Source organism: Xenopus laevis, chromosome 1S (genome assembly GCF_017654675.1).
Source record: "Xenopus laevis strain J_2021 chromosome 1S, Xenopus_laevis_v10.1, whole genome shotgun sequence".
Taxonomy (NCBI): Eukaryota; Metazoa; Chordata; class Amphibia; order Anura; family Pipidae; genus Xenopus; species Xenopus laevis.
Genome location: NC_054372.1, coordinates 13,192,736 through 13,214,271, shown reverse-complemented (window position 1 = coordinate 13,214,271; position 21,536 = coordinate 13,192,736). Strand labels below are relative to the sequence as shown.

Genomic DNA, 21,536 nt, shown 5'->3' with positions numbered 1-21,536 from the left:
AGACATATTAAGGGCAGGAACAAGGAGGGCAGGCAGTATAGGCACGTGCCTCGGATGCAACTGATGGGGGTTTGATCAATTGCAGGAGAGCAGGACTGAAGAACAAGCAGTGGGGCAGACCAGGGTTGCCACATTTAAGGTGGCCATAGACATAAAAGATCATACCAAAAAGATTGTTCATTTCAATACACATGTGTAGAGCTGAATTGTCAGATATACAAACAATAGAATTCTACTAGGGTTGCCACCTGGCCGGTAAAAATGATGGTTGATCCCAATGTTATTAATAGGGAAAAAGATAAATATATAGGAAGGCCGGTATTTTTTTCCGGAAAAGGTGGCAACCCTAAATTCTACCTGTATCTGACGATTCAGAACTAACAATGGCCCATGTGTGGGAGCCTTCAAAGGCACCCGATCAAAATTTTACATCCAGCCCGATCAATTATCCGACTCATATCCAAGTCTTCTGCCGATATCGGTCAGCTCTTTTCCCACCATACACGCACCGTATATCGCATGAAAATTTGTTTCGTACGATATTATCTTTGCGTCTTTATATTTTGCAATTTCAGCCATCCGGTTGCTAGGGGGGGAAATTACCCTAGTAACCATGCATTGATTTGAATAAGAGACTGGAATATGAACAGGAGAGGTCTGAATAGAAAGATGAGTAATAAAAATTAGCAATAACAATACATTGGTAGCCTTACAGAGCATTTGTTTTTAGATGCGGTCAGAGACCCCCATTTGAAAGCTGGAAAAATTCAGAAGGAAAATCATTCAAAAATGATAAAAATAAATAACGATGACCAATTGAAAAGTTGCTTAGAATTGGCCATTCTATAACATGCTAAAAGTTAATTTGAAGGTAACCCCCTTTATGAAGATCCAAATTACAGAAAGACCTGTTATCCGGAAAACCCAAGGTCCCGAGCATTCTGGATAACAGGTCCCATACCTGTATAATTCTATTTGTATGGCACATGTGATTATCACATACCAGAGGCAGTGGGCTGTAGTACAGATAGGTTTGGACTGATAGGATAGAACTGCAGCAAATAGAAAAGGGAGTTGCTTTCTACTCCCATTGAATTCTGGGTATTGTAGTTTCACATTTACCTTGGCTGTAGGCATTTGATAAATATAAACTTTATTACCCAATATGCACTGGGATGGCACACTAAGGGGAATAACTTTAGCTAGTTTTTAAAGTACAAACCCACCAAAGCTCCAGAAATTAGCCCAAATCCGTACCTTGGCTACCTTGGCCTTGGCTTAAAATTAGTAGCCCAATTTGGCGGAAAAAACGTCAAACTGGCACACCTGGGGCAGAACAAATGTATGGAGCAGATATCACGTGACCAAGTGGAGGTTGGTGGTTTGCAGACTTAAAGTGTTCATGGTAATTAGGGATGCACCGAATCCAGTATTCGGTTCGGGATTCAGCCAGGATTTGGCCGAATCCTTCTGCCTTCCAAATTTGCATATGCAAAATAGGGGCAGGGAGGGATATTGCGTAACTTTTTGTCACAAAAAAGGAAGTAAAAAATGTTTGCCCCTTCCCACCCCTAATTTGCATATACAAATTAGGATTCAGTTCAGTATTCGGGTGAATCTTACGCGAAGGATTCGGGGGTTCAGCCAAATCCAAAATAGTGGATTCTGTGCATCCCTAATGGTAATTAACCTAACCTGGTAGAGACCTGCAAAGTGATCAGGTTTTGGCTACAAGTTCCTGATTCACCAGGTGGGTGGTCCATGGATATCCAACCCTTGCCAATCTAACACATGTTTAAAAAATCTCACTGGTTCTAATAAGTAATTAGACCGCACCATTATAACCATAACCCCATTAATATTTCTATTTCCACTCATTACGTGCATTAATGTCAGAAAAAGGAATTCACAGTATATAAAGAAATCAGGCACGGCAGGGAATTCCGCAGATTCACCTCTCTATGGTAATGGGACACCTCTACACTGGCACAACATGAGCCAACGTTCTATTGCCTCATCTGTTTTATAGAGCTCTAATTAAAAGTCTACTAGACCTTTGTGCCTGTGGGTGTCCTGTTTCTGCCGCACTCTTTACTCTTCCAGTCTGCTTGTGTCACAACTGATGTCAGCATTTTGGAAGTTTTAGTACCACGTAGGGAAGTCAGGGAAATAAAGAACTGAAGCTCAGTGCTGACCTCTTGTGGACATTCTGACAAATGCACCCAACCATTGCCAAAAAGCACCTTGCCCGAATGTACACAGAAGTGATTTATAACTCCTGCTTCTGTTTTGGTATCACCTACAAGAAAATGCTGCTGGTTCTGCTCCATCAGAAGCACAAGGAACTGAAGAAGCTGCTCGGATGAGTAGTGAAACATTTTCATTGATTACTCAGCAAGTCCAGTTGTTAGATTTACTTATACTAGATATACCATGACCTGGATGAATGAAAATCTTCATAGTTAGTCTTCCAGAATACTTATTGGTCTGTTTGTCATCTGGCTACCCCATTTTATGTCTTTCTATTAGTCTGTCTGTCGTCTATCTACCCCCCCCCCTTCATATCTATATTTCATATCTATCTTGGTCTGCCTGTAATCTATCTACCCCTATCATGTCTTCCTATTGGTCTGTTTTTCATCTATCGACCCCCTTTCCTGTCTTCCTATTGGTCTGTCTGTCATCTTATCTACCCCCTTTCATGTCTTCCTATTAGTCTGTCTGTCATCTCATCTACCCCCTTTCTTGTCTTCCTATTGGTCTGAGTCATCTTATTTACCCCCTTTCATGTCTTTATATTAGTCTGTCTGTCGTCTATCTACACCCCTTCATGTCTTCCTATTGGTCTGTTTGTCATCTACCTACCCCCTTTCATGTCTTCCTATTGGTCTGTCTGTCGTCTATATACCCCCCTTCATGTCTTCCGATTGGCCTGTTTCTCATCTATTTACCCCCTTTCATGTCTTCCTATTGGTCTGTTTCTCTTCTATCTACCCCCTTTCATGTCTTCCTATTGGTCTGTTTCTCTTCTATCTACCCCCTTTCCTGTCTTCTTCCTATTGGTCTATCTGCCTGGCATCTATCTACCCCCTGATGTCTTCTCATTGGTCTGTCCCCAATCTACGCCCTTTCATAGCTACCTATTAGGGTAGAACTCCACAGACAATTTTAAGTGCGATACCGTCTGTTCCTACGCGCTGAGATGAATCGCAGGCGTCACGTCGGATGCGCCGAATGTAGGGTAAATAATAGGAATGTCGTACGTTGTAGCAGCGTGCATATGACACGACTGTCGCATGAAGACGTAACATAGTGTTTGTTTCGTATCCGACAGTCATGTCATATGCACGCTGTGACAACATCCGACAGTCCTATTATTTACCTTAGATTCAGCACATCCGACGTGACGCCTGTGATTCATCCCGACGCTATTGCACTTAAAATCACCGGTGGAGTTGTACCCTTAGTCTGTCGTGCATCTAGCACCTGTAACACCTCTCTGCACAAATGTACCTTACTATAGGTCTACTATAGGTCTCTCTACTCCACTGCCGGACTGGCCCACTGGGATAGCGGGCAAAGTCTCAGGTGGGCCCTGGTGTCAGTGGACTCTTTGCTTCTACGTTTGGTCTATTTCATGGTCAATCTCAACAAAAAGAGGTTTAAAAATGGAAGAATATAGTAAGTAGATATAAAAAAAACTAGGAGAATAAAGAGGTTGAGTGAGGAAAGGAGGAATAATAGTTTAGAGTATAGGCCCACGGCTTTAAGGTTTTATATTGGGCCCCTGACATCCTAATATACTCCCTTATTACACAGCAGTTAAGAGTCTTTCAGTCTCACTGTTCCAGGGCTACTCTCCTGTGATGAATCCCCAACTGCGCCTGCGCCGCCTACAATCCTCCAGTACGCATGCGCAACTCTCAGCCCCTCCTCCACTCTGTGGCAGACAGCAGCCTATTGGCGGATAGAGCAGCGGCTCGACTCGGTTCTGAGCAGAGTTCACGGGCAGCACGGGAGCCATTGAGATAAATTCCGCCATCCAGGGGAGAGCTTGTCTGCCCATAGGGACAAGAGAGGGTATTTCTTTGTGTGAGAGCCGGCGCCCTGCTGCTTGTAGTAAAAGTACTAGAAAACTCCGATGGTGAGAGGAGGGGAAGCCCCAGACGGAATTCCCAGGCCCCGCCTACCGGAGTATAAAAGCCTGGGCAGACTCGCTCTGCACTCACTCACACACAGACTGCAATGCGCGGTATTGGCGCCTCTACTGCAACGTGACCACCGGACTGTGCTCTGATTGGCGGTCTCTGCAACTGCTGCTGGATTGGTCACCGTGTGGATTTAGGGAGTTGCTTGTTGTTGTTTCAGCTCAGTACCATGTCCTCTGTCAGTGACTGCAGCACAGACGCCCTATTGGCCAGGTTCAAACTTCTGGAAGAGACGGTGGATAAACTGCACAGGGAGAACAGAAGTCTGAAGAAAAAGCTGCAGAGCTGTCACACCCTCAACACTTTCTATAATGAAGCCAAACTGGAGGTGAATAGCCTGAAACAAAAGCTGCTGCTCAAGGAAAGTCTCATCCAGAAGCTGAGGGACAAGCAGCCTCTCCTGGGCCCTGAGGAACCTCAAGTCTCTTCTTCTCAGTCTTTGGTGGAGAGTTTGATGGAGCAGTTGTCCTTAATGAGGAGCAAACTGAGGGACACAGAGAGGACTTGTGAGGAGAAGGTGGAAGCCCTGAGCCAGGTAACTATGTCCTTTATGCTTCTACTTTCACTGAGGGACCTGTGGTGCTTATTTGTCCAGCTCTTGTACAACTACAGTTCCCAGCAGCTGTCAGGGATCATTGGGGTTCTGGAGAACTGCAGGTTGTACTTTCTTTATATCATTGTTACCTGCCGTCCCTTTCTTTATATCAGTTACCTGCTGTCCCTTTCTTTATATCATTGTTACCTGCCGTCCCTTTCTTTATATCATTGTTACCTGCTGCCCCTTTCTTTATATCATTGTTACCTGCCGTCCCTTTCTTTATATCATTGTTACCTGCTGTCCCTTTCTTTATATCATTGTTACCTGCTGCCCCTTTCTTTATATCATTGTTACCTGCCGTCCCTTTCTTTATATCATTGTTACCTGCCGTCCCTTTCTTTGTATCATTGTTACCTGCCGTCCCTTTCTTTGTATCATTGTTACCTGCCGTCCCTTTCTTTATATGATTGTTACCTGCCGTCCCTTTCTTTATATCATTGTTACCTGCCGTCCCTTTCTTTGTATCATTGTTACCTGCCGTCCCTTTCTTTATATCATTGTTACCTGCCGTCCCTTTCTTTATATCATTGTTACCTGCCGTCCCTTTCTTTATATCATTGTTACCTGCTGCCCCTTTCTTTATATCATTGTTACCTGCCGTCCCTTTCTTTATATCATTGTTACCTGCCGTCCCTTTCTTTGTATCATTGTTACCTGCTGCCCCTTTCTTTATATCATTGTTACCTGCCGTCCCTTTCTTTGTATCATTGTTACCTGCCGTCCCTTTCTTTATATCATTGTTACCTTCTGCCCCTTTCTTTATATCATTGTTACCTGCTGTCCCTTTCTTTATATCATTGTTACCTGCCGTCCCTTTCTTTATATCATTGTTACCTGCCGTCCCTTTCTTTATATCATTGTTACCTGCTGCCCCTGAGATCCTTGGTTCAACCAATTGTACCCAAGCAATAAAGGGCTTGTTCACCTTTAAAGGAGAATTCAACCCTTTAAAGGGGTTTTTCACCTTCCAAACACTTTTTTTTTTCAATTTAGTTGTTTTTAGATGGTTCCCCAGAAATAAAGACTTTTTCCAAAATCTAAGTGTAAAGTTGAATATCCCTGTCTCTGGTGTTTGAGTCTGTAAGTCTCAGTAATTCATGTGCTGATTCTGAACGGCTTCAATTTGGAACATTTAGTTGATCCATTTCTCAGCAGCATCTCTGGAGTATCAGCAACTATTGTATCAATTCTAACAGCTGCCTGTAATGAAACTCAGGGATTCTGCTCAGCAGGGACAAAGATAAGAAATGTATCAAATAAATGTATCAATTTAAACGGTTTAGAGGTTCGGTGACCCCCCTTCCCAGAGCTGCTTCAGAAGGTGAAAAATGACACTTTACACTTCAATATTAGAAAAATGGTCACACATAGAAAATAGAAAGTCATTGGAAAAAGTCGTTATTTCTGGTGAACAATCTGAAAACAACTAGTTGTTTGAAGGTGAACCAACCCTTTAAAAAAAAAACCCTACCCTATGTAGACCCTCATCCCCCCCAAGCCTAAGTGTTACCTCCCCTGGGGAAATGCCCCTAACTTTTTACTTACCCCTCGGTGTAGATTCAGGGATCGCAGTTCACGGCAACCATCTTCCGGGTCTTCATATCTTCTTCCAGCGCTTCAGCAATCTTCGTTTATTTTGGTGCATGCGCAGTTGTTGCAAGCCAGGAAATTGTTCCAACTGCGCATGCGCCGAGTCGCCGGTCTCAGTCTCAGATTACCGAGAGCTCTCCAGTTTGCAAATTCCCCCAGCAACTGTGCATTGATTTGAATGAACTACTGGAATATGAATAGAAGAAGGACAGAATAGAAAAAGAAATGATACAAAGTAGCAATAACAATAAATATGGTTTAGGTGGGGTCAGTGGCCCCCTTTTGAAAGGTGGAAATAGTCAGAAAAAGAAGGCAATTAATTCAAAAACTAAATAATGAAGACCAACTCAAATGTTGCTTAAAATAGACCACTCTATAACATACTTAATTAACATAATTAACTTTAAGGTCAACCACCATTTAAAAAATGACCTCAGCCCACCATATTCATAGTCATATTCCCCTTCTGTACATTAAGATCTAACTTTAGTTCAGTGTTAACTGCTGCTTCAGTTGCTAGGGTCCGGTTTACCCTAGCAACCATGCACTGATTTGAATAAGAGACTGGAATATAAATAGGAGAGGCCTGAATAGAAAGATGAGTAATAAAAAGTAGCAATAACAATACATTTGTAGCCTTACATGGCATTTGTTGTTAGATGGGGTCAGTGACCCCCGTTTGAAAACTGAGAATCCGAAGAAGGAAAATAATTCAAAAACTATAAAAATAAAATGAAGTTGCTTAATAAGCCATTCTATAATATACTTCAAATTAACTTAAAGGTGAACCTCCCTTATAAGCCTTCGGTGTAAAGGAAATGTAAGGGTATTGCTGGGTATTCCCAGACATAATGAGAGAGTTTAGATGGGTGTAGGTATTACCTATTGGTAACATACAGCTCCCATTATCCATCAGGATGAATAGCAGGTGCTGCCATACAGCTTATTATGCCCACAATAGTTTGTGGCTTCCAGGAGATCAGCTGATTTTTAGAAGCAGTTTCAGGATGTTTGTCAGCTTTTATTTTTACTTTCTGTTCAAGTATCTCTTATATAGGCCATTAACATAAATCACTGTAATTAAACCTGTATGTGCCTTTCCGAGGGATCTGTATCTGTCTGACAGTTCAGCCTTTCAGTTCTTCTTGTCCTCAAATAATCCCTGTGAGTCGTATTTTCAGTTTCAGGCTCCCATTGTTATATAGTCACTGTTCACTTCAGGGCAATCCTTTTTCTCTTTATATGTTAACTTTAAATGTTAGTTTTGGATTATTTTCGGCTCATGTGACTCACGACTGAAGCATTTGGTAGGCATGTGAGTTACATAAGGGAAACCTACTCACCGTATCTCGTGATAGACATGAGAAATGGGAAATTCTTTTAGCAATTATACAACGTTGCTCTAGTTTGTCATACGAGAGCAACTGGCCAGTGCTAGACAGTGGAGGTCTTTTGGTTATCAGAGCTGTGTTTTTGGGGTGCCAAGCAGCAATGACTGCCCCGGACCCTGCAGTTTGTGGGACCAGACAGAGCGGCAGATGTGTACAGGCAGGTCAACTCAATATTTAGTGGCAATTAGGCATAACTGTGACTGGGATAACAGGTATAGTAGGGAGAGATGGTGTCTATAGTAACAGTGGATAATAGTCTCTGGGAAGGGAGTGTGACTGTGGGATAGCAGGTATAGTAGGGAGAGATGGTGCCTATAGTAACAGTGGGATAATAGTCTCTGGGAAGGGAGTGTGACTGTGGGATAGCAGGTATAGTAGGGAGAGATGGTGTCTATAGTAACAGTGGGATAATAGTCTCTGGGAAGGGAGTGTGACTGTGGGATAGCAGGTATAGTAGAGAGAGAGATGGTGTCTATAGTAACAGTGGATAATAGTCTCTGGGAAGGGAGTGTGACTGGGATAGCAGGTATAGTAGGGAGAGATGGTGTCTATAGTAACAGTGGATAATAGTCTCTGGGAAGGGAGTGTGACTGTGGGATAGCCGGTATACTAGGGAGAGATGGTGTCTATAGTAACAGTGGATAATAGTCTCTGGGAAGGGAGTGTGACTGTGGGATAGCAGGTATAGTAGGGAGAGATGGTGCCTATAGTAACAGTGGGATAATAGTCTCTGGGAAGGGAGTGTGACTGTGGGATAGCAGGTATAGTAGGGAGAGATGGTGCCTATAGTAACAGTGGATAATAGTCTCTGGGAAGGGAGTGTGACTGTGGGATAGCAGGTATAGTAGGGAGAGATGGTGTCTATAGTAACAGTGGATAATAGTCTCTGGGAAGGGAGTGTGACTGTGGGATAGCAGGTATAGTAGGAAGAGATGGTGTCTATAGTAACAGTGGGATAATAGTCTCTGGGAAGGGAGTGTGACTGTAGGATAGCAGGTATAGTAGGGAGAGATGGTGCCTATAGTAACAGTGGATAATAGTCTCTGGGAAGGGAGTGTGACTGTGGGATAGCAGGTATAGTAAGGAGAGATGGTGTCTATAGTAACAGTGGGATAATAGTCTCTGGGAAGGGAGTGTGACTGTGGGATAGCAGGTATAGTAGGGAGAGATGGCGCCTATAGTAGTCTTTGGAATAATAGCTTTTGGGGTGTGGGGATAGGTTATGGACAGCTAGAGCAGACATTGATTTTTAAAGGCTTTCATATGTTTTTCTTATGTTTATGTTTAAGCTTTCACCTACTATTGTACCAATCCAAGAGTATCAATCTGAAGTTTAACATTCCGCTAGAGAGCTGAGAAAAAAACACATCATTCCAGAACTGTAAAAAAAAAGATTGTCATTAATAACTATACCAGGCCACCATAGTTGTGTCTGTACCGTTGGGTGTACCATGTTCCAGGATAAGAACGCAAGACTTTCCCTCCTCTTGCTAAGGCACAGGCAGTCTTTATTTCACCTCTAGATGTTTTTGAACTGCAATTAAAAGCAGAATCCTTTTTATTTGCAGGAAATTAAGAGACTACATCAGCAAGTGGAAGATAAGGATAAACAGGTCCAGCAATATTCCAGTTGGCCACAGCACGAGAAAGAACTGGAAATCTGCCGCCTTCAGCAAACATTGGCTGATAAAGAGAGGGCTCAGGCCACCAGTGAAGTCCTGTGCCGGTCCTTGTCCGACGAAAGCCAACAACTCCGTCGCAAGCTGGCCGCCACCGCAGAAATGTGTCAGCACCTGGTTAAGTGTCTCGAAGAAACACAGAGAAACTCAAATCGAAATGTGGAGGAGGCAATACACACAGAAAGGCCCAACAAGGTGAGAGATTGAATTGCAATTTATTTTAATTTAGGGAGGCATTAAATCAGGAATCTGGTCTGGGGTTTGCCTGAACCATATCACTTCTTGCATATTTTATTCAAACTCATAAAGGGGTTGTTCACCTTTAAATTAAATTTTAGTATGATGCAGAGCTGGATATTCTGAGACAATTTGCAATTGGTTTTCATTTTTTATTATTTGGGGTTTTTGAATTAGTTATATTTTTTATTCGGCAGCTCTCCAGTTTGCAATGTCAGCCATCCGGTTGCTAGTGTCCAAATTATCCTAGCAACCGGGGCACTGATTTAATTGGAGTCTGGAATATGAATGGGAGAGGCCTGAATAGAAAGATGAGTAATGAAAAAATAGCGATAACAATACATTTGTAACTTAAAAGAGCATTTGTTTTTAGATGGGGTCAGTGACCCCCATATGAAAGCCAGAAAGAATCAGAAGAAAAAGGCTAATAATTTAAAAACTACTAAAAAGAAGACCATTTGAAAGGTTGCTTAGAACTGGCCATTCTATGACATATTAAAAGTTAACTGAAAGTCCTGTGCCTTTAAAGAAACCGATAACTGAACGCGTCAATTTATTTTTCACTAATGATGCCATTTTTTTTCTTTTATTTGAAATAGAGTTTTTTTTCGGTTCCATGTTTTGCCAATTCTTTTGCGGAGGATTCTAAATTTGTTTAAATGCAAAAATGATGGGATTGGTCTGCCCATCTTTAATTTTAATGTCAAATGGGTCCACATTTAATTACCATGTTTTCTGGTAGTAGGGGGGTGGTTTCAAACAAATGGAATCTGGAATTTTTTTTTCCAGAATTCATTCATTATCGGCTGTTTAGGTAATGAAGAGAAACCAACTTATACCCCCATATGTAATAAAAGGCACTAGGTTTGCCCAAAGGCAGTAACCCATGGCAACCAATAAGATGTTTGCTTTTAAACAGGTGGTCAGTAAATGCTACCTGCTAATTGGTTGCTATTAGTTACTGGGCAAACTCATTGCCTTTTATTGCATAACCCCCATAATATTTTATTTATTTCCCAAACAAATGATGGTGATAGCCCGGTAGTCAGAGTGTGTTGTTGCTATGGGTCCCTTTACTATCCATGTACATGTGATGTGTATATTATAGTCTATGTTTTTAGGAATTGGCTCCTTTGGGTCCAGAAGATCCGATTTGACAAGAAAAACTTCTCTGAATTTAATTTCACATTGTCCCATAGAACCAGATGGCACTCAACGAGAACAACTCTTTTCACTGTTAATTAGATGAAAACTCTATTTAAATTTATGGGGGAAAAACTGGAACTTAATTAGGAGAAACGTGGTTTTTTTCCCCCTAAAAAAAAAGGTTTTCTCGTTGATTTGAATATGGCTTAGAATGTGGTATTGAAGTGCAGGCTGGTTTGGGGCTTTGGTGCACATGTTCTCACAAATGATAAAGCACCTGTAAGTCTGTGGTTTCCAATTAAACCTCACAATGTTGGCTTGGCTTCTTATGCAGGAACCGTGGTAATAAACCAAACCACCAGAGGTTGGAACAGAAAAGATATTGTATTACAGAAAGTGCCATCTTAGTAGGAATCGTCTATCATCTGTATTTGGTTATAATGTCCCTTTTAATGCTGTTTATTTGATTCGTTTGTCTTTAGTTTATCTAACGAGTTCTTCTCATTTCTTTTTCATTTGCAGATCCTGAATCTAGACGGCAGCAATGAGTCATCTCTCGGTAAACTTCAGGAAGAGAACCGTTTATTAAAACAGAAAGTTGTTCATGTAAGTCAATGCAAATGTATTTCTGTCATAAGGTTCCTCTTTTATCTTTACTGTAATATGCTCTTGGGCATCGCTTCGGGATCTTTCGACACAGATCTGTGTATTTCCCCCAGAATTAAATGCTTAAAGGGATAAAGGCCTTGTTGCTCGGAGTCGGGTGTATGCTAGAGCGGATCTGGGTGACGTGATCCCAGTTTCCCAGAAGTCTTTGAAATATAGAATTATAAATATCTAGAAATGCTAACGGCGGAATGTTTTCATTTGCCCCATCCAGGTGGAAGATTTAAATGCAAAGTGGCAGAAGTATGACACCAGCAGAGAGGAGTATGTAAAGGGGCTTCACCTTCAGCTGAAGGAGCTTAAGGCTCGTATCGACCTAAGGTCGTCCCATAGTGCTCACACCCATGCGGAACTCATGCAGAAAGAGATCATCCGGATGAACAAACTATTGGAGGAGAGGATGAAAGAGTGCACCAAACTTAAACTGGAGAACGAAGAAATGATTGGTGCAAGAATTGCGGATTCAGAGCGCATACAAGTGCTTGAGCAGCAGGTACGTGGGTTGCAAGTTTATTTTCTTCTTTACTGTTTACACTGCAAATAATTCACTCTACAATATAAAATTTCATTCCTGAACCAAAAAGTGTATTTTTTTTAGTTGTGATATTGGTGTGTAGGTGCATCTCAGGTCATTTTGCCTGGTCATGTGATTTCAGAAAGAGCCAGCACTTTAGGATAGAACTGCTTTCTGACAGGCTGTTGTTTCTCCTACTCAATGTAACTGAATGTGTCGCAGCGGGACCTGGATTTTACTATTGAGTGCTGTTCTTATACTACCAGGCAGCTGTTATATTGTGTAAGGGTAGTGACAGACAGGAAGTTTAGTCACCCAAAGACAAATCTCCCCTACTTTGGGCGACTAATCTCCCCAAATGCCTTCCCGCCAACAAGAATATGAATCGCTGCGGGATGACATACATTCCCGAAGTTGCCTCACGAGGAAATTTTGAGCGACTTTGAAAATCCGAATCGATTCACATGCCATCCCACCGGCGGGAAAGCATTTGGGAGATTAGTCGCCTGAAGTAGGGGGGATTTGTTGCTGGACAACTAATCTCCTCGTCTGCCGCTGCCTTAAGCTGGCCATAGACGCAAAGGTCCGATCATACGAATCAACATATGATCGGACTTTGCTATCTCCCGACCCGCCACTGACCATTCAGATCAATGAAAAATGTCGGGACTCTCCACACACGGTCTGAAAATCGTACGAATCTGATCGTTGCGTCTATGGCCAGCTTAAGGGAGCTGCTATCTGGTTACCTTCCCATTGTTTTGTTGTTAGGCTGCTGGGAGGGGGGATATCACTCCAACTTGCAGTACAGGAGTAAAGAGTGACTGAAGTTTATCAGAGCACAAGTCACATGACTGGGGGCAGCTGGGAAACTGACAATATGCCTAGCCCCATATCAGTTTTCAAAATTAAATGTAAAAAAATATTTGTGCAGAATTCTGCTGGAGCAGCACTATTAACTGATGAGTTTGGGAAAAAAACATGTTTTCCAATGACTGTATCCCTTTAATTATTTTAAGAGTATGAAGACATTAGTATGGAATATTGCAGGTACTTATAGCCTATGGTTGCATCCATGCTTATGTTAATGGTGTGTTTTTTTTTTTTTCTTGTGCAGTTGCTAGTTTACAAAGACGATTTCATATCTGAGAGGTCAGACCGAGAGAGAGCGCAGAGTAGGATACAAGAGCTCCTGGAACAGATCTCCTCCCTTCAACGCCAAACACGAAGGATGGTAAGAATATTCTGCCTGAAGCCAAATGATCTATATAAATGAAATAAATAAATAATAATAAATATATATATATTATAATATGTAATATAATAAATAAATGAAAGGAAACAATTCACAAAGTGGGAATTTTCTGTTTGACACTGCTATGCGATTGGAACGCCAGCCTTAGACTAATTCCATGGTTTTGCCTCTGGCCTATGTGCCCAGTGACATGCAGTTGCCATTAAAGTCAATGGCTGCGTGAATATGTGGCTTTGGCCTTTATATGTGACTTCCCAAAAAACTGATTTACACATAGGCTGTGAACCAGTAGTTGTAATATTGGTGTTTAGGTGCATCTCAGGCCTGGTCATGTGATTTCAGAAAGAGCCAACACTTTAGGATGGAACTGCTTTCTGGCAGGCTGTTGTTTCTCCTACTCAATGTAACTGAATGTGTCTCAGTGGGAACTGGATTTTACTATTGAGTGCTGTTCTTAGATCTACCAGGCAGCTGTTATCTTGTGTTAGGGAGCTGCTATCTGGTTACCTTCCCATTATTCTGTTGTTTGGCTGCTGGTGGGGGAAAGGGGGGGGGGTGATATCACTCCAACTTGCAGTACAGCAGTAAAGAGTGACTAATGTTTATCAGAGCACATGTCACATGACTGGAGGCAGCTGGGAAACTGACAATATGTCTAGCCCCATGTCAGATTTCAAAATTGAATATAAAAAAAATCTGTTCTGCTCTTTTGAGAAATGGATTTCAGTGCAGAATTCTGCTGGAGCAGCACTATTAACTGATTCATTTTGAAAAAAAACATGTTTTCCCAGTATCCCTTTAAACTATACTTTATACTGTACTATAGTTTTAGTTATTGCCTGCACGGTAGAGCTATAGAGATGCATTGTTAGTTATCTAGCGGGGGTCTTCCATACTATATATATATGAGGAGAGAGGTAGGATGAAGTTGTGTGTGCATTGGGGAAGTGCAAAGCTGGAAGACACTGTGAATAACTTGCATTCTTTTCTTTGTTAGGATGATCGAGATGCGGCTGGGAATTTCCACATTTTTATCGGCAACAAAAACAAAACCTTTGTGAAGAAGAACACGACAGAAGCCCCGAGGGGCAGTAGCCCTGAGCACACAGAGGGCAGGAGACAAGTAGCAGCAGCAGCAGCAGAAGCAGCAGAAGCACAGAGGAACTCTACCTCTGACAGACGAGCTCAGGACGAGCTCCAGTGCCCTCGCTGTTTTAGGATTTTCAAGGACAAACTTGGTGTCAATTTTCTTGAACACATCTCCGATTGCTGCCAGTGAACGCAGCTTTTCAGTTGGTCGCTGTTTACTTAACCACTACGAGGCACGGGCTTCGATGGTCCTGTGTGAACCTTGTCAAATCTGTGCCAAAATGCTGCTACATCCTTAGCTGGGTCACTGAAATACTGTAAGAAAGGAATCAATTACTACATCAATACTTGAATAAAGGATCTAAACCTACAAGAGGACAAGGATAATCTAGGCACGTGGTGCAGGAATGGGTGGAAAGAGCTCTCTGGAGAGGTGTAAAGGAATGAGGCAAATGTTGGAAAAAGCGTGAAAAAACTGGAATCCATTTTCCATTTCACAATGAACACAAAACGGCCTTCTTGGCGCACAATCATCCACGATAACTGCATCACGTCCAAATAAAAACCATACGCGAATTGCATGTGTCACAACTAGATTTCCTTTACAATCTGTGCTCCGAGGATGAGAAAGAAATCAATCTGAATATTTTATTTATAGATTTATTTTGAAAAGGAATTTTCAAATGATCACGTCGAATCTAGAAATCTTTGTTTTTTTTTGTTTTCCTTCAACAATTTCTATTGCAGTTTACATTAAACTACACAAAGTTTATAAAGGCATCTAGGGATGCACCGAATCCACTATTTTGGATTCGGCCAGAACCCCCCGAATCCTTCGCAAAAGATTCGGCCGAATACTGAATCCTAATATGCAAATTTTTTGAAATTATTTCCTTTTCTCTGTAGTAATAATAATAAATTACACAGTATCTTGTACTTGATCCCAACTGAGATATAATTAATCCTTATTGGAAGCAGAACCAGACTCCCTGGTTTATTTTGTGTTCACTTGATTTTGTAGCAGACTTAAGGGCTGGGACACACTGGCGACTAATCGCAGCGACTTTTCTCCCCGAATGCCTCCCTCACTCTGCGCCTGGATAAAATGAAAAGTCGCCGGCGCTAATCACACACGGCGAATCGTTTTCCAAAGTCGCCCGAAGTTGCCTCACGAGGAAACTTCGGGCGACTTCGGAAAACGAATCGCCGCGTGTGATTAGCGCAGGCGATTTTTCATTTTAGCCAGGCGCAGAGCGAGGGGAGGCATTCGGGGAAGATTGGTCGTGTAAAGTCGCGGCGATTAGTTGCCAGGCGACTAAATCTTCCCAAATCGCCCAGTGTGTCCCAGCCCTAAGGGATCAAGATCCAAATTACAGAAAGATCCCTTATCCGGAAAGCCCCAGGTCCTGAACATTCTGTATAATAGGACTGGTTTCAAATAAAACTTGTGTATAAGTGCTGCCCTGGTGCAATAATGTACAATGTTTACATTGAAATATTCAAATGGTTAGAGGACAACAAGGTGCTCCAGAATTAGTTGTAAGGTTAGTCGCCAAACAGTGAAAGTGGTCCGGTTGCACCAGACCCCCAACTTCGGGGAGCGGTACAGCAGAAGATAAAGCCGCAGGGCTGAGCGGCACTCAAACGGATCCACAAGACCAGAGATATTCAGTTAAAAGATACATTTATTGGTAGAAAAATGTAAAAATTATAGCTTCATCTCCATCCACCCTACGCGTTTCTAGGGTTGCCACCCAGCCGGTATTATCCCGGCCTAGCCGGTAAAATACCTGCCAAGGCCGGGGCCGGTATTACAAATTTACCGGCAATGTAGCTTCCGGTAAATTTGTAATACGATCAAAAGGAGCCCTCGGCCTGCCCCCAATTCCCTGCAATTTACCTTTTTTTTGCCTCTTCTAGCGTCTGCGGGTCTCCGTCGCGTGGCCCCGCCCCTTTTGACGTCACGCCCGCCCATTTGAGGCCCGCCCCCCAGCAGCCGGTAAATTTTTTTATAAAAGGTGGCAACCCTACGCGTTTCACACCCTTCAGGGTGCTTAGTCATGGGCCCAAATTTATCTTTTAACTGAATATCTCTGGTCTTGTGGATCCGTTTGAGTGCCGGTCAGCCCTGCTTCTTTATCTTCCACATTGAAGAAGATTGGAGGAAAATCCCGTTCCTGTTTAAAAAAAAATCTGAAGAATTTCAAGGCCTCAGGCATTTTGGGTTTTCCATTGTGTTTTCTGAAATGTTGATCAGGATGTTGTGCGATGGCAAATGACGACGCTCTTTTTGGAACTGATAATCCGATCTCTGTATTTTACTGACAGATCTGCTCAGGCCATCGGGGAAATGTTCATTTCAGAAATAATCTAATGTTTTTCATACGGATGACTTTTGCACTGAGTTGTTATGTCCTGTTTATATTTAAGTTATAAATATGTATAAAATATATATTTTTCTCTATTTATTTAATGTTATTCAATTTGATTCACCCCCGAAATCTTATTTTTGTAATAAAAACTCTAAAATAACTATAACGTTTGTGTTTGAGATCTCTTGAATGCAAAGCAGGGTTCATCAATGCTCTAAAGCTGGATATAGACACAAAGAAAAAGTCATAGGAAACAATGGTTCAGGTGATTTTCGGACATTTTTCGTACGATGGAGCTCAGTTGGTTAGTTGATTGAACAGGTTAGAAGGTTTCTGTTGCTTAAAAGGCATCTAAAGTGTAAACTAGAATAAGGCTAGAAATGCTGTATTTTGTATACTAAATATAAACATGAACTTACTGCACCACAAGCCTAATCAAACAAATAATTTATGCTTTCAAAGTTGGCTACAGGGGGTCACCATCTTGTAACTTTGTTATACATCTTTGCAAGACTAAGACTGTGCACATGCTCAGTGTGGTCTGGGCTGCTTAGGGATCGTCATAAACAAAGCAGCTTAAGTTCTGCATGGCTGGGAAGTAAGGCGGGGGCTCCCCCTGCTGTTCATAAGTATGATTGTTTCCCTGCAGAGCAGTTAGGGACCGTCTGACAATTCCTATCCACAGCAGTAAATGAAGGGAGAATTTCACTGCATGCAGTCAGGTTTCTTATAAAAACAGTACACATTTTTTAATTAAAGTATATTGGAGATAGGTTTCCTTTTCATTAAAGAAAGTAAAAACGGGATTTTATTTTTTTGCCTTTACATGCCCTTTTTACGATAATTTCTCTGCATATATTGCCTGATTATATCAGTGGGTGACTGTCACTACTCATTGTCAGACATAACATATGTACTATTGCTGTCTGTGAGTTAATGGCCAGGACATCATCAGATTTGTTATTTTTACTGCTTTATTTAAAGCGAATGGCTAGTTGTAGGTCGGTAGATAGCAACAAACATTCCGCATACATGAGAATAAAATCTGCATGTCTATGGCCAGCTTTATCCGCAGGGACGTCGCCAATTCGCTAGCGAACGAGACCGTCGCTAGCGTTCGTTCACACTCTATCGACAAGTGACTTCGCTTTGGACGTTACTCTGCAAATTCACTAAAATGCGGATTTTAACGTTACCTCTTCCGCCAGAGTTGCCTTCGCCACCTCAGACCAGGGGAAGTGCTATAAAGCAGCGAGAACTTCCTCTGTCACTTACATCATATCCTGTGTGCCGCAAATGCAGCAAAGTTCAAAAAACACTGGCGACTTTTAAGCGGGATTGGCTGCAAAAGTCCTAACTTAAACCGTTTTTCTCCAGACATTTTATTAGATAAGGAACATTAATTTTACAGTGGGCTCATGTAGGGCATTATATTAACTCTCTTGTCTTTATTAAGGTTCTCAGGACATGTGTAATAAACATTTATAATAAAGACGTCCATACAACTTTAAATTTCCCGCCCTTTGCAAATTGGGCGCAACATCACTAGCGAAGGTTCGATGACACAAATGAACGCTAGCGCATCTTCGCCAAGAAATGCTCGCACTGCCGAAGTAACGGAAAGTCGCCAGCGTTCGACGCCCGGGATGAAACTTCGCATTTTGTGAATTAGCGTATTTGTAGCGCATTTGCGCCTGGCGAAGTGGTGCGATGGGTGCCAAGCCCTTTAGTAAATCTGCCCCTAAGACTGTAGAGGGGAGTGCAGAAAAGCTAAGTAAGATGGCGGCACGGTGCTATATTTTTTTAAAGGACCATTTTTTCCTAAATAAAACGCAGCCTAGGGAAAATACTTATCCATTCCATTCATGAGGGAAGGGGGTGAATAACATTGGCACTCCCAGTGAATCAAGGTTTCCTTGTCCTTTAAGGGTTTGGATTGAGTTCAACTGAACACATATGATTTGACCAATCAGAATCCGGCAAAAGTGTAAGAATGTAGGACCCTCGGGGGCTGCCCCAGCCACAACTACTGTCTGGGCCCCCAGACGCAACCCCACTCTGACACCCCATCTAGGGTTGCCACCTTTTCTGGAAAAAAATACCGGCCTTCCTATATATTTATCTTTTTTCCCTATTAATAACATTGGGATCAACCATCGTTTTTACCGGCCAGACCTGTAAAATACCGACCAGGTGGTGTTCTCTTGTCATGAATGTGATCAGGGCCAGTGGGGGGAGGGGGTTCAGGGGGAAGTGCAGAGTCTCAGGCTGTAGTGGGTGTTGGTCAGCAGGGCTCAACCGGTCCAGAGCCCACCGGGTTTTTTCCCAGTATCCCACCAGCCCAGTCTGCTTGTGCCTGAGCCCAATTCCTGATTCGTTGAATCCACATACTTCCAAGTGCATGATATTTTGCAAGAGTCTGACAATGGCTACAAAACCTGTGACCTGCACATTGCACCTCAGTTACAAGAAAATAGGTTATGCCAATTAATGATGGGATGGGTTAAAATGGGAACCAAAAGCCTCAGCTGTGATAATGCATGTCGAAATCCGGTGATGTAGTTTGTGTGACTGATCAAGTCCTCAAATTATTGTTACAGGGAAATGTACACAAAAAATTCCCAACGAATTAAAAAATGTAAAGAAAAGAGTACACTGTGAGCTTTTGTAGGCCAGGCAAATAATGGAGCTACTGACTGCTGCATGACTATAACTCTCAGCCAGCTCCGCTTCAGCCCAGCTGTCAGGTCTACAGAACAGGGAAAGGAAAGCTTGAGTGTATTTGCATATCACAAGGAATAGAAGTAGCAAACCTGGGAAATCCAGTCTTGACTTCACCTGAAGGGATATTTATGTAGGGCAAATGAGCTCCTTCCTTTAATGCAAAACAAACTAATTAGCTGGCTGATTTCTGCACATGCTCCATGCCAGTCTGCACTGAATGTCAGACCCATGGGTTGACCATAACTTGGGCAGGTTTAGGATGAAATATGACCAACCATTGTGGGTTAAGGAGGCAATAGTCACGCAGATAACTAAACAAATTTTCGTACAATATTTGTTGTGTGTATGGTGAGAAATGAGCCGGCCGATATGAACAGAAGACTTGGATATTGGTCGGCTTGTTGATCAGGCTGGAAAATATTGATCAGGTGCCTTTGAAGGCACCGAAACATCACCCTGATGTGAATTGCCAGTTACATGTAGAATTCTATTGTTTCTACCTGTATATCTTACGATTCAGCTCTACACGTGTGTATTGAAACGAACGTTCTTTCTTGGAACCATCTTTTCCATGGAAGTTGGTAATTGAAACGTCTATGGCCACCTTTAAGGTTGGGGAAGCAACTCCTCCACTGCTCCAGAAGATTTCCTGTCTTGGAACCATAGGCTCGTCAGCAGTAGCATAGAGAATGAGAATACAAGGGTACAGGTCAAGCGCAGGTTCTACAAGGGCAACATATTGCAGGTTAGGGTTGGGTGCAGGTTGAGGTTTCTCCCTACCCATTCATCACTACCAGGGAAAAGAAAGAGTATTTGCATTTATTAGGGCAATATTGGACATATTCAGAAAGACACAAATGCCTCACACCCAGTTAAGGGTAAAAATTCTAGACCCCCTGGCACTTTGCAAGTTGAGCTGTTGGAAGTGGGGGCTGCAATATTAGTTTATCTAGTAATGAAATAGAATAAATTCCACCCCTGGTGGTCAGATTAACATTTAAAAATAGTAGAAAGGGTCTGTGGTTTTACCAAGCAATAACTTCAGAGCTGGCGAGATCATCTCTTTTTGCCTGATTTGGCCAACCATGTACTGTGCTGGAGACCTTATCAGAACTATCAGGAGACGGTTGCATCAATGTGCCATTGGGAAGTCCTCATACATGGGCCAAAACGAAGGCCTAGCAAACATTAATACAGGTATGGGCTCCGTTATGCGGAAAACTGTTATCCAGAAAGTTCCAAATTACAATTACGTCTCCCATAGACTCCATTTTATCCAAATCTGTAGGGGACTAGTAAGCAGCTCATATTGACCCATGTATGGCCTTCTTCTCAGAATCTCTCAGCCATGGCTTTGGCCATGTTTCACTCTCCAAACAAGACACATTTGTTGTTTTCCTACAATAACTAATTAGTATATAGAGAAACTGGCATGCTGCTGCCCTTCAGATTTGCTTCACTACAGCTCCCAGATTTTCCCCAGGGCTAACTAAGGTTTATAGAATGCTGTGATTCATTATGAATGAACATCTCGTTGATTCATGATTGATCTGAATTCCCAGGTTTACTTAAAAGAGATGTGAGGAAAAGGCTTGCCTATTGCTCCATAGTGTTACTCAAGAATGAGTTTTGCTACAACGCACACCTCTCTGGCACGTATTTATTGCTAGGTGCCTTTTTCCCACAATTACCCATTTTCTATTGATATAAATGAAGGAAAGTTAAAAAAAAACGGTAAAGTTTCTACATATTATGGAGGACACCCTCAGAGTGTATTTGTTTTGTTTAGCACAGGGGTCCCCAACCAATGTGCCACAGGCGAGAACCCGGCCATGGACAGTCCTAAACTGGGCCGCTGAGCCTAGCCCGCAATTAACGCCGGCGCACTGAATTAGACGCGCAATTGCCCCGACCCCTCCACAACCCCTTTAACCCCCTCCTGACCCACCTGGTCCTTTCAAAAAAAAAAAATCCTTTACACCGGTCCCTGGGCCAAAAAAGGTTTAGCAGATGGCATATATGGAGATCTTTGCTGTGTTGTGTCTGTGGGGTTTCATTCATCCAGAC

The 21,536-nt window shown here is 42.3% G+C and overlaps 1 protein-coding gene across 1 annotated transcript; it reads left to right on the top strand.

Moving 5' to 3' along the window:
• The first annotated feature begins 3,943 nt into the window (after window positions 1-3,943).
• tnip2.S (TNFAIP3 interacting protein 2 S homeolog) lies at window positions 3,944-14,796 on the top strand. Its single transcript, XM_018243015.2, has 6 exons — window positions 3,944-4,743; window positions 9,356-9,661; window positions 11,372-11,455; window positions 11,730-12,008; window positions 13,147-13,263; window positions 14,282-14,796. The coding sequence occupies exons 1-6, from the start codon at window positions 4,378-4,380 to the stop codon at window positions 14,561-14,563; spliced, it is 1,434 nt and encodes a 477-aa protein (XP_018098504.1). The 5' UTR covers window positions 3,944-4,377; the 3' UTR covers window positions 14,564-14,796.
• The last annotated feature ends 6,740 nt before the right edge of the window (window positions 14,797-21,536 follow it).